The sequence below is a fragment of the Melitaea cinxia genome, chromosome 2, assembly GCF_905220565.1.
Source record: "Melitaea cinxia chromosome 2, ilMelCinx1.1, whole genome shotgun sequence".
Lineage (NCBI taxonomy): Eukaryota > Metazoa > Arthropoda > Insecta > Lepidoptera > Nymphalidae > Melitaea > Melitaea cinxia.
Genome location: NC_059395.1, coordinates 4318305 through 4333240, shown reverse-complemented (window position 1 = coordinate 4333240; position 14936 = coordinate 4318305). Strand labels below are relative to the sequence as shown.

The window sequence follows — 14936 nt, the reverse complement described above, 5'->3', positions numbered from 1 at the left end:
TTTTTTTTTATTTAACTTTGTAAAACCTATTTAATATTTAATTGCATTAACTAATAAATGCAAAATTTATATAAAATAATCTCTCAAATTTTTAAAATTGTTTTTCTCTAATAGAATAAGTCGTAACCGCCACCAAATATCCCATGCGACATACCAGCCTGTGTTGCCACAGTCTCTTCTTTATATTTTGGCCGAGAATCACTGGAAATAAAAATAATCAATTTGCACATTTGTACCAGGCAACTAAATAACTCACCAACTGGAGTTTAAAATATATATATATACATATACAGGGTTACAGGAAAAGTCGACCTAGATCCGTTAAGGGCGTGTAGTACACACCATTTCTGAATGATTTCACTATGGAACCCCCCATCCTAAACTTAACCGTTTTCGAGATATTCGAGTTTTAATTTTTTTTATGAAAATGCCCAATTTTTCGGCTATTGAACTGAATATTTTGAATATTTTTGACTCTTATGATTATTTTTTTGGTTTTTTACATGAAGAATGAGATGCTTAATGACCTTAATGACTAAAATTGCACGTAGGTTAACTAAATAGGTCGTTGTAGACGATCGAAACTTAAGAAAATAAGTACAAATTAAAAAAATATATTTTTCTTTTCTGGATATCTCAAAAAATTATTATGGCACTTGCTCTGCAGATGTGCTTAAGAACATCTACATTTTATCAGCTATCCAATGAGGTATAACAACCTAGGGTTGTATTTAAACTCATAGAAAAAAACATAGTTGAAAAGGTTCAGGTAGTAGGTCTAACGTAGGTCGGCTATTGTCCTTCAAGTTAATCCGGTGCGTGTGAGCGAGACAACTTAAGATTTATGCAGGTGAGAGTGAGAAAAATAATGTGCAAAAACAAGATCTGAATGGTGATACTTATGAAATTTTCTTAAGAGGTGACTTAGGTGACCTTCTAGATGATCTCCCATTAAAATTATTGCGGGACATGTGGTTTCAACATGATGGCTGCCCTGCTCATTTCAGAAGAAGCGTTAGGGAATGGTTGGACACTAACTATCCTAACAAATAGATTGGACGAGGTGGGCCTTTACCCTGGCCAGCCAGATGTCCCGACCTGACCCCCATGGATTTTTATGTATGTGGGCACATGAAGAGCCTCGTTTACAGTGGGCCCAACCCCATATCGTCAGTGGGAGTTCTCATAAGACGACATAAGAAGAACATTAACCATTGGTGTAGTGAAAAGTGGACTACGTGAAAGAATGAGAAAATGTGTGCGAAATAGAGGTGGACACGTGGAACATGAACTTCAAAAACATTAGGTGAATAAATGTTATTTTGAACTGATTTATTGTTTCATTTAGCTTACTACAATCACCGATGATCTTGTAATGATGATGATGCTGAACTTAAGTCAAATTAATTAAATAAGCACTATTTATTCTGACTGCCATGTAGCCTTAGAAACTAAGTTTCACCTTTGAGGTTAATAAATAACCTAGAGTGTTATACTTCGTTGGATAGCTGATAAAATGTAGATATTTTTAAGCACATCTGCAGAGCAAGTGCCATAATAATTTTTTGAGATATCCAGAAAAGAAAAATATTTTTTTATAATTTGTATTTATTTTCTTAACTTTCGATCGTCTACAACGACCTATTTAGTTAACTTACGTGCAATTTTAGTCATTGAGGTCATTAAGCATCTCATTCTTCATGTAAGAAACCAAAAAAATAATCATAAGAGTCAAAAAAATTCAAAAAATTCAGTTCAATAGCCGAAAAATTGGGCATTTTCATAAAAAAAATTAAAACTCGAATATCTCGAAAACGGTTAAGTTTAGGATGGGGGGTTCCATAGTGAAATCATTCAGAAATGGTGTGTACTACACGCCCTTAACGGATCTAGGTCGACTTTTTCTGTAACCCTGTATATAGCATAGAATTATACTTGTAGACATAAATCACGTGTTAAAAATTTGTACTATATTTCTATGTGTTCATGGATGGTTTGAAAACACCATTAGACCCTATAGCTGGCGCTGCTATCAATGTCTGCCGGGTCCACTAGTAAGTATATATTTTTAACCGACTTCAAAAAAGGAGGAGGTTATTCAATTCGACCGTATATATATATATATATATATATATATATATATATATATTTAATGTATGTTCGGGATAACTCCGTTGTTTATGAACCGATTTTGATAATTCTTTTTTTGTTGGAAAGGAGATATCCCTAGTTTGGTACCATGATAAGGAAACCAGGATCTGATGATGGGATCCCAGAGAAATCGAGGGAAACTCTCGAAAATCCGTATAACTTTTTAACTGGGTGTACCGATTTTGATGTTTTTTAATTTAATCGAAAGCCGATGTGTATCAGGTCACATTTAAATTTCATCGAGATCTGATTACAACTTTTGGAGTAATGTATAAGTAAACGCATTATCAATGCGTATTTACTTGATAATTTTTTCGTCTACCTTCGTTGTATTACTTGTCGATATAATTGAAGACGGTTTTTCTTCGTTTGCCTGCAAACACAATTATTACTTTTAATATACAAACACGGTCTTCTGTTCCAAGATAGGAAAATTAGTACCTGTGTTTTAGGTAATAGCCGACTTTAAAGAGATAAATATATATTATTGTATGAAGTAAAAGAACAAACATATATATTACACATAAGCTTCGGAGAATATTTATTTATTTATAAATCAGGGTTTTATACCCAGGGTAATAAAGCAGCGTTACTGTAATCTGTGCAAACGGGCTTGCAATATTTTATATCAGTTGGTCAGTTCTACCTATTGCAGCTCACTGCTGGACATAGGTCTCCCCAAGTTCGCGCCAGGCATACCGGTTAATTTAATTTTGTATACTTAATAGTAATTATGTTTTCACTAAACATCAATATTTTTTGTTATGACATGAAGAAGAAGAAGAAGAAGAAGAAGAAATATACTTTATTGTGCATATTACATAACATACATCTTTAAAAATAAAATTTGCAAAACAATACTATGCACAAAGGCGGTCTTATCGCTAGGTAAGCGATTTCTTCCAGACAACCTTAGGGTAGAGGAGATTTTAAAATAAAAAGAGTAGGGTTATCAAAAGGCAAAACAGAAAATTAAAAACAAAGTAGATCCTACATTCTAATAATAATACAATAATATATATATAGATAGTATATATTATAAACATATAAAGAATTAAATACACAAATAAATACATACCCATTACATTATAAATATAATATATAAATAAATAGTATATATTATAAATATTATAAATATATAAACAGTTAAATACACAAATAAATACATACCCATTACATTATAAATATAATATATAAATAAATAGTATATATTATAAATATATAAACAGGTAACATGGTAAATTATTAACAAAAATTATTTCATGTGGACGATCACCTGTATCAACGGTGTTTTTCTCGATTCGACAATATTTATTTCCTCCAAACTTAACTCTGAGCCGTCACCAATTTTTGTCAAGATAGTGGAAAACACTCGAAACTCTTGACACATTACTTCATGTAACGAATATAATTTTAGCTGTCGCCAGAGCATAGGCCCTGCAATACTTTGTTTCGGCTGCTTGTAAAAGTTCCCGTTAATCTGGTGACTTACGGCATTAGAATATCTACGCCTCTGTACAGCACTTCGTGATTGCCAGTGATTTGTTTTAACCTCGCGTTTATCTTGGTAAGGCTTTGTGCGCCGATCATGCTACACTAATCTATGATAAGAATTTTTACGCACCACAAAAGCGAGCTATACAAATAAGGCTTTTCAGAGCTAAGCGTTAAGTGCTAGCGTTAAGTGTAACTGATGAAATTGTGAACTGTGAATTGTGGTTCCGTCGATGGCCACTGCAACTTTACCGATTGATGCTGCTACAGTATATGCATTTAGATTTCCACAGTTAACGGTTGTAGATTTCCTGAACTAATGAAATAATAAAAGTCTTCCCACTACCGGCGGGACCAGTTAAGAATATTTGCATTGGTTGATGATTAGGCGTATATGCAAATAATTAATAATATGAGCAAAGACATTAGACGATTGTTTGCTCGATGCATCAATTCATAAAACATCGTTTTTTTCATCAAGTTTTTCTTTCGGGCGATAGGTCCAAGTAAATTCATGCTTGACATAAAAAGATCTTCATTGAATCCTGGAGGATAAAAATAATAATATTTTACATATTGTTACTATACTCAAAGTAAAGCGGAACAGTACCTGCATCTGGATAGTTGTAAAATTCGACGAATGGATTCGCATCATGTTACACAAGCGGCAAAATTTCAAGGTCTTCCTCATTTTCACCAAAGTGAAATAATTTTCTGTATGCCTCAATAATTTTATCAATATCTAAATTTGCTTCAAACTCTTTACGACGAGCTAAAATCAGTTGTTCATTTTCTTCATACATTTGATTAAATCGCATTTCAGCCAAAATCTCCTTTTCTTCGTTACGAAATGGAATGTACAAGGTAACCATTTCGCGTTTGTAGTCTAACATTTGTTTTGCCATATCGTATTTTCGATAGCGTATGATCCTTGGAGTTTTCCGTCGGTAATATAATGTTTCACTCTGCTGATTGATATTTTTTTCTGTTGCTAGTTCTTCTTCAATGTCTTCATCATCTTCTGTGTCCCAATTTTGGTCTGTAATTTGAGGGCCCGTTGGTTTTTTTTGAATCTTTACAGCATACCAAGCCACAAACTGAATCAAAGAAACATCTTCTAATTCTACAGAGCGATTTTCGTATTTCTCGAAGCAATTTTCTTTCCAAATATTGGTATCGTCATCAGGAAGCCGCTCTAATTCTTTTTCTGTTTTTCTAATACGATGACGTTCCTGAGGCCACATTGTAGGTATGAATTCAACTTTAAGAGTTGACTTGGTCATTGGTTCCCTAAGAAGAAACCACGCTGCTTCTTGGCTACACATTTCTGTTGTATTTAAAATATTAACACCCATATGTCTTGTCATTTTACCTAAATCTAAATTTGGATTTTCCTCCAAAAGATCTAATAGCCTCTGTTGAAGATTACTGATGCCTCGATTCGATTTGTTTACATACTCCAAAACGTATGCAGCACAGGAATACTCATCTGTTATGTATTGGATATCCATGTTTGACTGCAAGTGGTGAAAAATGAATGGATTGAAGCAGTTATGCCATTTTTCATTAGGGTGACGTTTAACAAAAACCATTGGTCGTGAAATTCCAGCGGACAGTATTTTATAATAATCTTCATCTGATGTTATGCTATTTTTATCATAAAAATCATCAATGTCATCGTAGTCACTGTTTTCGAGATTTTGGTGTATTGTTTGGTATCTTTTTTTGTACTCATCATGAACACGCCTTTTTTCATCCGAATATTTAGCTAAAGGCTGAAGTAGTACGGTTGATCTACTAGGCATAAAAGGAGCATTAAATCTGCATTTCCGTTGATTTCGATTATTATTATAACACGTAAAAGTGTGATGGTGTGTGACGAGATTAATATGTCCTGACGACTCTGTGTTCGATACAGAAATTAAATCATTGATAAGCCGAATTGTAGAATCCATATCTGCCCCAAAGGCATCTTTAGGTGCCTCATTCAACCAAAGAAAAATATGTGCTTGAGGACTTCCTCTGTGTTGAAATTCAATCATCTTAAAATAATGTTGAACAAAATGCTTACCGAATGGGCTAACGGTTTTATTTTGAAGAATCGTCATAATTACATTGATAAGTTTGTTGAAATAAATGACGCATGTCACAGCATCTTCATTTATTAAGGCTTCCTTGACTTTATAGTGCAGCTGATCAACTTCTGAATCAGTGATTTCCGTGCCATGTTTCAATTTATACAATGTTTTCAAAAGCCATCTCCATGATATTTCATTGGCACTCATCGTCAGAAATACCGTTGGCTTACCAAGTTGTCTGATCATTGCAAAGAGGTCTTTTTTTCGACTTTCCCAATATTGTACTGAATTGGGTATGGATTTTAGAAGGGCCAAATTTGATTCCATATAGCCGTTAAGATAATCGGAAGATAATATTTGCTCTTTCGTTATGTTTATGCCTTGTCCGATATGTTTAAAAGCAACGCTGATGCTTTCACTCATTCGAAGTCGCATAATCTTCACGGCTAAGAAGAGCAAGTGGCGAGGAGTGACTCCTCGTCGATCAGAGCGCCGCAGTTCACTTGATGCAATCGAGTATGCTTTACAATTTACACCATCTTTAAATTCCCGATATTGACCGTAGTAAATTGCTGGGAAAGATAATTCTTCCGCATGATCAAACAGCAGGCTAATAGGTCTTTTTTTCTCTCCAGGTTTAATTTGTAAATAATTATCCTCCGACCATAAAACAGTATGCTGATCAGCAATTAGACTATCGCCGATTTCAATTGGCTCAGCGAAATCGTCTAAAACAATGTCCGGGTTTTCACACTCATCGTTTAATCCCGCCAAGAAATCCTGACTGATTTTAATGTTATAATGCTTATAAAGCGGAGTATCCACAAGATAATCAAGCCAGTCTTTAACAACCTTCTTCTTTACCAGTCCATGCAAATAACTAGATTTGTGCATTAATCGTTTTTTTATGTGTACATTTATACAATAATCGTCGTCTAAATTTCGAGGTAGAGTTTGGATCATGTTATTAACATCAACGGGAACATTGATAACTTGTCCAGTGATTCCATATTGTCCTTCGACGTATCGCAACCGTCGAATTTGCATAAAAGGTAATCTCGGTGATATTAATCGCTCGGATACTAAATCCAATTCAGGGAGACTCGGCTTAGGCGAATACTTAAACCCATTGTACACGGCCAAATTTGGTATTTTTCCAGCAACTAACGAGACTTTACAGGTCGCACACACGAGAATATCTTGCAACAAAACAGTTGGGCATATTTGTCGCAAAATTGCACTGCACGATAAAGGCGGACTTTTCAAATCATTTTCGAACCATAGTCTATCACAAACGGTGCACGCAAAACCAAATGGATTATTCACAAATAAGTTTTCGAATAGATTATGAGCTCCATTATGTCTAATATACAACGTATAGATCGATGATGGATCTTCTGCTCGTGTTCTTCGTGCATTAAGCCTTTCTCGGTACCGACGGCAGTATACACCAGCAGGAGTGCTGGAATTTGCGTCGTTTGCATCGACAGTTGTATTATCAGGAGCTTGCGACGAAGATTCATCGTTGGAAAAATCTTGATTGTGATTTAACGAATTTTGGGATTCCTCCATATCAGCAACTAGCCCTCGACTTGTGCTTGTATCTGGACTCGTACTCGTATGACTGCCGCTCATGCCTTGATTAGAACTGGCGCCCGATTTTAACCGCTTGCATTTCTGACGATATCTGCGGCATCTTTCCGCATTTAGTCGCTTTTGATGCAGCATTTTTTCTGTAACAATACTTTCGGATATAGGTTTGCCACTTTGACCCCTACTAGTACTCGGCATGACGTCTGTTGGCAGTCTACTAATTTTATCCAGGGGCTCAGAGTGTAGTTCCGCTTGTGAAGATGACTGAACTCCTAAATAAAATTAAATATATTGAATGAACCGGATAAAACTTGTACTTTATCAAATATTCTTATGAAATTGATACAAAAAAAATTGATACACACTGATAAAAAGAATTAATAGTCTTTGAAGAGATTTGTTAATAGTAAACAAATCATTTAATGGAGACTATTTTTCGACCCCAAGCAAATATTTTTTTCTATTTAAAATAATTTGTTATTATTTAATAAATCATTAACAGGTTTATTGACCAGTTATTTTAATTAGTATGAAATATTAATTTGGGGCTAAAAAATGGTCTCTAATAATTGATTTGTTAACTATTAACAATCTTTTTAAACAACAAATCATTCTATTAGTGCATAATTAACAATGCCCACAGGCAGAATGATCTAATAATTCTATTAAGTTCATTATAAAAATTAAACTAACTTACCGAGACCCTTTTTCCTTTCCCTATAAGCACGAACTCTCTCAGCGTTTTGTCTCTTACGGCGTAAAATTAATTCATCGTCGGATATTTTCGCACTATCCTTGGTTTTTTCCTTGTTGACCGGTTTATTTAACTCACGATCTGTATCGTTATCCATCGCGATAAAGTGAATAAAACATTTACATTAATACACAGATCAAAATACATAAACATTGCACGAATAACACACTTCAGCCTATTTCAGTCCACTGCTGGACATAGGCCTCCACAAATTCGCGCCAAAAATAGCGTGAACTCGTGTGTTGCCCATAGTCACCACGCTGGACAGGCGGGTTGGTGACCGCATGGCTGGCTTTGTCGCACCGAAGACGCTGCTGCCCGTCTTCGGCCTGTGTATTTCAAAGCCAGCAGTTGGATGTTTACCCCGCCATCGGTCGATTTTATAACTTCCAAGGTAGTAATGGAACTGTGTTATTACTTAGTCGCCTCTTACGACACCCATGAGAAGGGAAGGCGTGGTTATATTCTTTAATGCCGTAATAAGTGAGAATATAAATGCTATACGGTCAGCAGATGCCTGCAATGGCGCCTTATTGGCCTTGGCTGCTCTGCTATGCGCCTTTCACTTTATGCCTACTTTGCGACCAGCTGTAACGCGACACGTGACATGCGATAGATGAACGAAAATTTTCGTAGCGTTAGAATAAGTTTCACTTTAAAAGTAAATTTTGGAACACTGAAAATTTTGTGAGCTTGTTTTTTTTCAGATTATATGATAGCTATAGACAACTTTCCTTTTTACCTGTTTCATGACTACCGCTAAACTTCTAGTATGATATTTCATAATGGACAAACTTTCAATAAATAGGCTTTATAGATAAATATTAAGTATTATTATAATCAGATCAGAAGCTTTCGAGGTTAGCTGGTAAAAAAAGACAGCGACTTTTTTAACTATAATAGATTTTACTATAAAAATTGTACAAAACGCACCCAATGATACCATAAAGTTAATTAAACTTACCATAAACAGTTACATGTAGTTGTGAAGGCTGTTGCTGAATGATTTCCTCAGATTCAACTTTAATAATATCTAAGTTTGGTAAGTAATCTCGAGACGGATCGTATGACCCATTTGCAGAACTATACTGCTCGTCATCTGACACAATTTCTTTCTTAATATCGATATTATCATACATAGAAGTAACTAATGACTGATTCACTTGGATCGGCTTTGGCCATACTCTATCTTTAGATAAATTAAGCTTTGTTTTATCCTCTCTGTACCTCTGTCGGAGTATTTCATCATTTCTCTTAACTGTCGCTGTGAAATTGCATGCATTTAACAAGAGCTGACAGCATGTTTCGCATATTATTTTGGAATGTTTATCCGATTCTGATATCTGTTGCAATGAAAACAATATAGTTATGGTTAATATTAAATTATTGCTTTACATGCAACAACCCAGAAAGATGAGAATCATATCGGAATTTGAAACCACACAATAAAGAACAATTACCCAGACTACTATATGATAGTATGATACTAATCACCAAAGCAAAATTTGAGAAGACTTGAATACGAAATATATCTGGGTTACACTTAGGGTTGCCAGATGGTCGGGATTTGGCAGGATTCTCCATATTTTTGTACACCTTCCCGACTTCGTAAAAGCCGATCTGCCGAAAACCATTTTAGAAAATAATAATTTTAAGTTCCAAATTTTCCTCAAACGAAACGTTACCACTCGACTCTCCAGTAGTATTAGCGTTGGAGAATGATGGATGTACTGTCCTAGACATAAATGATCGTTTACAATTTAAGACTATTCCAAAAAAATAGAATATAGGTTTCCTGTTGCTTTTTTTTTTTGTTAGTATTTATGTAGACATTTCTATCGGCAGCGTGTTACGAAACGCTTTACGCCAACCATTTGCTGACCAGTTTGCTCCGAAACATTCCCACGACTCGAATCGTTAGCCGGAGCTTCTTGCGAAACTTTCAGACCTGGGCATCGCACCTGTGCACCGTGTGAAAACGACCCAACACGAAGAATGCAACACAACCCGAAGCCCCGACAGAACGATGCTTCTCTAATTTTAAGTCACTCTTGTTTCTCACATCGAACTTATTAATTATAAGTTAGTGATAATAGATTTAATTTTAAATTAAACTTTGCTTTTTTTGCAACCTTCGGCTGTCGCTTTTATAATTAGCGGACGATGTAATAGTTAAATGTTGTTGTTTTCAATATATTTACTTAATTTAATTATTTAATTTAATATATATATTTAATTTAATTTTAATTTTGTTTCTCCCAACCAAATTTCCTGAATTCGAAAAAGTTGTTTTTTTTCTTCCGATAATAGGGTCATTCGATCTGGCAACCTTAGTTACACTTGGTGTACTTACATAGTTACAAGTAACACATACTGTTAATATGTAATATTTATTATTGTGTATATATATGTAATATATTATATGTATGTGTATATATATTATATACATGGTTACAATTGTAACAAAAAAATTAAAATTTGTAAAAAAACAAAATTAAAAAAGGTTGAATAATAAATAATAATAAGAAAAATATACAGGTTATATAAAATGATAATTATGGTGGTTTTTTATCACTGTGCATTAATTTAAATACATCTCATCCGAGTCTACCTTATACGAACTTTATACGTCGTATTAGAAAACATAAAAACTTTTTAATAAATGGTCTCATGTAAAAATAAAATGGACGTCTATACCTGTACATTTGCTATTTTTGCTAAGTCCTCAGCTATACTATTTTCCATTCCATCCCAAGGCGGCGTCCAACCCTCGAATATATTGTATAAAACACAGTGTTCATTAAGGATTTGTAAACAAGTGCGGCACTCAAATTTTTGTTCGCTTTTCACACCGGTTTCTTCTATCTGACTCTCTGCTTCACTCATTTCGGCGAACTAGCGATCTTAAGAAATACATCTTTATTCAATATTAATCATTCTACAATGTCTAGTTTTCGTTACAAAAACGAAATAAAAACATAAAAATTAATTGTGAGGTTTTATGAAACCATGATGCCAGTGAAACTTTTTGTCGGCTTTTAGGCATTTTAATACCGTGGAACACTTGCACGAATAAGGAAGGATATAAATGCTACACGGTTAACACGGTCAGCTGATGCGAGCTATAGACAACGCCATGTTGGCCTTGGCTACTCTAAAGGTGCATACCTCTCACTTTATTTATACTCCGCGGCCAGCTGTAATGGGGCATGCGATAGATGAAAGAAAAATTTTGGGGCGATAGAAAAGTTTCACTTTGATAATGACAAGGCGTTTGGTTTTTTTTTTCTTCTTGTATAACTAGGTCGGCAAACAAGCTTACAGCTCACCTGATGGATGGTAAGCAATTACGTAGCTTTTAGACGTCTACAACAGCAGAAGCATCGCAAGCGCGTTGGAGACTCTATCCCCAATTCCCCCCAGGAGCTCTGATCACCTTACTCACAAACCGGAACACAACACTGCTTGAAAACATTATTATTTTGCTGTGATCTTCTGTAAGGTTGGGGTACTAAATTTCCCTCTGTGCCCTACCTCAGTTCAAATTTATAATAGTAATATAGTTATTGTCATATTTTGACATAGGCATAGACAAATAAGCAAATAAAATCGATTGAGTAATTTACAATTCAAACAAACATTATATTCGTACTAGCAATGCCTGTGCGAATAATTTGCACTCATGTTGACATTGTTTTAAAATTAAAGCCGTCATATACATAATTTTAATAATTAATTTATTTAAAAAACAAAGCAATAATAATTTTTTTATTTGTGGATGCCGGTAGGGCAAGCAATTATCTACAAAATAATATATAGTTTATGTGGAATAATTGTGAGGTTTTTTACTTTTTTCTAAAGACGGAGGCAAAAATCTTAACCTTAGCGTATTAATATATATGATTACTGTTAAAACACTTACAGTGAGGATCAGTAAAGTTATAGCAAATTCAATAGAACTAGTAACCACGTTATTTCTTTTCGATTATCAAAATCGGACCATTACTAACGAAATATATTAAGTTATAAGCATTATGCCGTTCCTGAGGCTAAAAGTCTACAACTACAAACTATATATAATTTTCCATGTCTTCTTCCAACTGAAATATAAAAACTATTACTAATTTATTTGCTTCTAACAATATGGCATACCTGAGACAGATTCATAATACATACAGCACGGTTGTGTTAATTATTAAAAATATTATCCTTTACTCTTTATTTTTTTACCAGAGTATGTCCCTGTGTCATTGATTTGAACTTGGAATATAATATAGATAAATTGGAATATAATGTAGATAACTTGGAATATGACTACTAATATATTACTTAATGGGTGTTTGTAGTTAAACTCCTCCGAAACGACTTGACCGATTCTCATGATATCTTGTGTGCATGGGTAGGTCTGAGAATCGAACAACATCTATTTTTCATCCCCCTAAATGTAAAGGGTAGTCCAACCCTAATTTTTTTTTTAATTTTTAGATAAATTATTTATTTTTTATTTTTTTATGATACAACATTGAAAAATACATACAACCCTAAAATGTCAACCCTCTATGATCAACTCCTATTTTTAAATAGCGTTGAGCGTCAAAACAACGTTTGCCAAGTCAGCTAGTATATATATAGAAATGAATGTTTGTCTGTATGTAATAAATAATCAGCTATCATGTACATCACAGGTAGATCAACTTATGGGAGGTTAAACTTTTGTTATTTCTGACTCTACCTTAATTTCAGTGCTGCGGGACGTGTACTCATGCTCCGTTCTGCGACTATCACGCGTTATTTTCGAACAAATTTACGTAAAAACGATCTTTACTGCAAGATCAAAATACGATACGAACTGACCTTTAACGACTGACAAATAGACACTTTTAAGCAAAATAACGCGTCAGACATAATATTCTAATAAAATTAGTAACATTGCGTGCTAGAATATAGGTATAAAAATTCGAAAAATACCCAAAGCCGAATCAGAGCACCCCACTGTCCACGTGGTCTTGGTCTGTCCTACCCCTAGTGTTTTTTTTTTAAGCCGGAGGCGTGGAGGGATGGCAGCCCTCGTCCGCCGTGCGAAAGCGCGCGAACGAATGCTTGCCAAATTTTTTCCGAAAAATTGAACCTCAAAACTTCAACCACGATATCTCCGTAACAACGGGGTTTACACGAAAATAGTTGTCCGGGGGGGGTGTAAAACCCACACTCCCTCCCATCCCCCACCCCACTTTCCCCCCAACTCCATAAATTTTTTGCCGGCGATGTACGTAATTACCAAATAATTTAATAGAATCGTAAACTATGCATTTGAGCATGTCCTGTACTTCAGCAGTGTTAAGCAAGAGCCCACAAAGGTTTCAGAGTTGGTACGACCAAAAAATAAAAATAAAAAAGCATAGCAACGCTCGCAGGGTACAGCAAGTATTTTCATATAAACTAAATGATAAGTAGGTATAATTATGAAGATACTTACGTCGAAATGATCTTCGCAACAATGTCTTCTAGCCTGGGTATAAGGTGGAATTTTATCGTCTCTTTTCACAATAACATACCATTTTTTAAGTAATTTTGGGTCTTGCGGCACGCTAAAAAGAGTTTTTCAGGCATTTTAAAAAGTATTATTTCCACATTTCGACCCTACAATGTTACAGTCGTCACAAAATAAGAACCAAGAGGCCCGTTTGGACCCTGTTTAATTGTTTATATCATAGTACTCTGTTCTGTGGTTTGGACATATGTCATCGGGACGTAAATAGTGAAGTAACCAAACGACTCGGTATTCGATACTCACGATAAATCGATTCAAGTTTTTATTAGTATTTGATCGATTTGATTATGTTTTGTAAAGTACATTTGATTAAAATTTTGACCAGAAATTTAACTTACTTTAGTATTGTAGTTAATTTAAACAACCTACAACGGTATAAAAGGTTAATTTGTCTTTATTTTATATTATTTTCTATTGTTTATACGAATTTTAATCATTATAATGAAACATTTTTTCGGATTTTATCGCAGTTTATTAACCAAATCAAAATTTTATTTACGACTTTGAGCGCCAAGCTCTTTTTTTTAATAAAGATCACAACACAATATTTAATTACGATAAAAATCGAATGAAGCTGGTGAAATGTAGTAATCAATTAGTTACAGCACTAGTGTTTATAAAAAAAAGACTTGTAACGTAACTGTTTTTAAGATATTTTGTAATAATTAGAAATCGCATACTACTATAAAACACGAAAAATAATACTCCCAATATATTCTATTATATTATTTAACGGGCTAAAAAATGTACGTATGTTTCAAAAACACTTTGTTATTAATAATGATTATTTTATTGTTTCTATACATTTTCACATACCAAGTTACGTTCCATACGACTATAGTAAGGTAAATTAGACTATAAAAAGATGAAAATATTTAAAAATTAGTCAGATTATTTTCTTATTAGTTTTTATTTTTCAGGTTTAAAATAAAAAATAAATTATTTTGTATACTTATCTTATATAACTAATATACGAAATATTTATTGAACATGTTCTTTTAAAAATTGATATTTGAGGAAGTGTTATTTTTATTCGTTTTTTTATATAAAAATATATTACGTTCTGACGAGTTAAACATTCCCAAAAATACCCTGAAAAAATGTATCGCCTAAAACGAATCAAAAAATATCCCTAAATTTTGGGAGAAATCTCATAAGTTGGCAACACACTGTCAAAACTTAATAGGCCCGTTTTGACATTTGTCATCGAGACAACTAGTGTAACATAAGTTGTATGTAACATATAGTTCCATACGACTCAATCCTGGGGATATTTTTTAATACATATTGCAATCATCAATCATATCATCAATCA

General features: G+C 33.9%; 1 protein-coding gene across 2 annotated transcripts; it reads right to left on the bottom strand.

Moving 5' to 3' along the window:
* Nucleotides 1–30: 30 nt before the first annotated feature.
* LOC123663145 lies at nucleotides 31–13783 on the bottom strand. Of its 2 annotated transcripts, XM_045597849.1 has the most exons (5): nucleotides 13547–13783; nucleotides 10768–10965; nucleotides 9035–9413; nucleotides 8014–8151; nucleotides 31–201 (listed from the first exon to the last, which is right to left on the bottom strand). In XM_045597849.1, the coding sequence occupies exons 2-5, from the start codon at nucleotides 10954–10956 to the stop codon at nucleotides 92–94; spliced, it is 816 nt and encodes a 271-aa protein (XP_045453805.1). In that variant the 5' UTR covers nucleotides 10957–10965; nucleotides 13547–13783; the 3' UTR covers nucleotides 31–91. The 2 variants fall into 2 exon arrangements, 1 of the variants encoding a protein (XP_045453805.1); XR_006744620.1 differs by lacking the exons at nucleotides 8014–8151; nucleotides 9035–9413; nucleotides 10768–10965; nucleotides 13547–13783 and adding an exon at nucleotides 3428–4248 and having other exon boundaries at nucleotides 126–201.
* Nucleotides 13784–14936: the final 1153 nt, after the last annotated feature.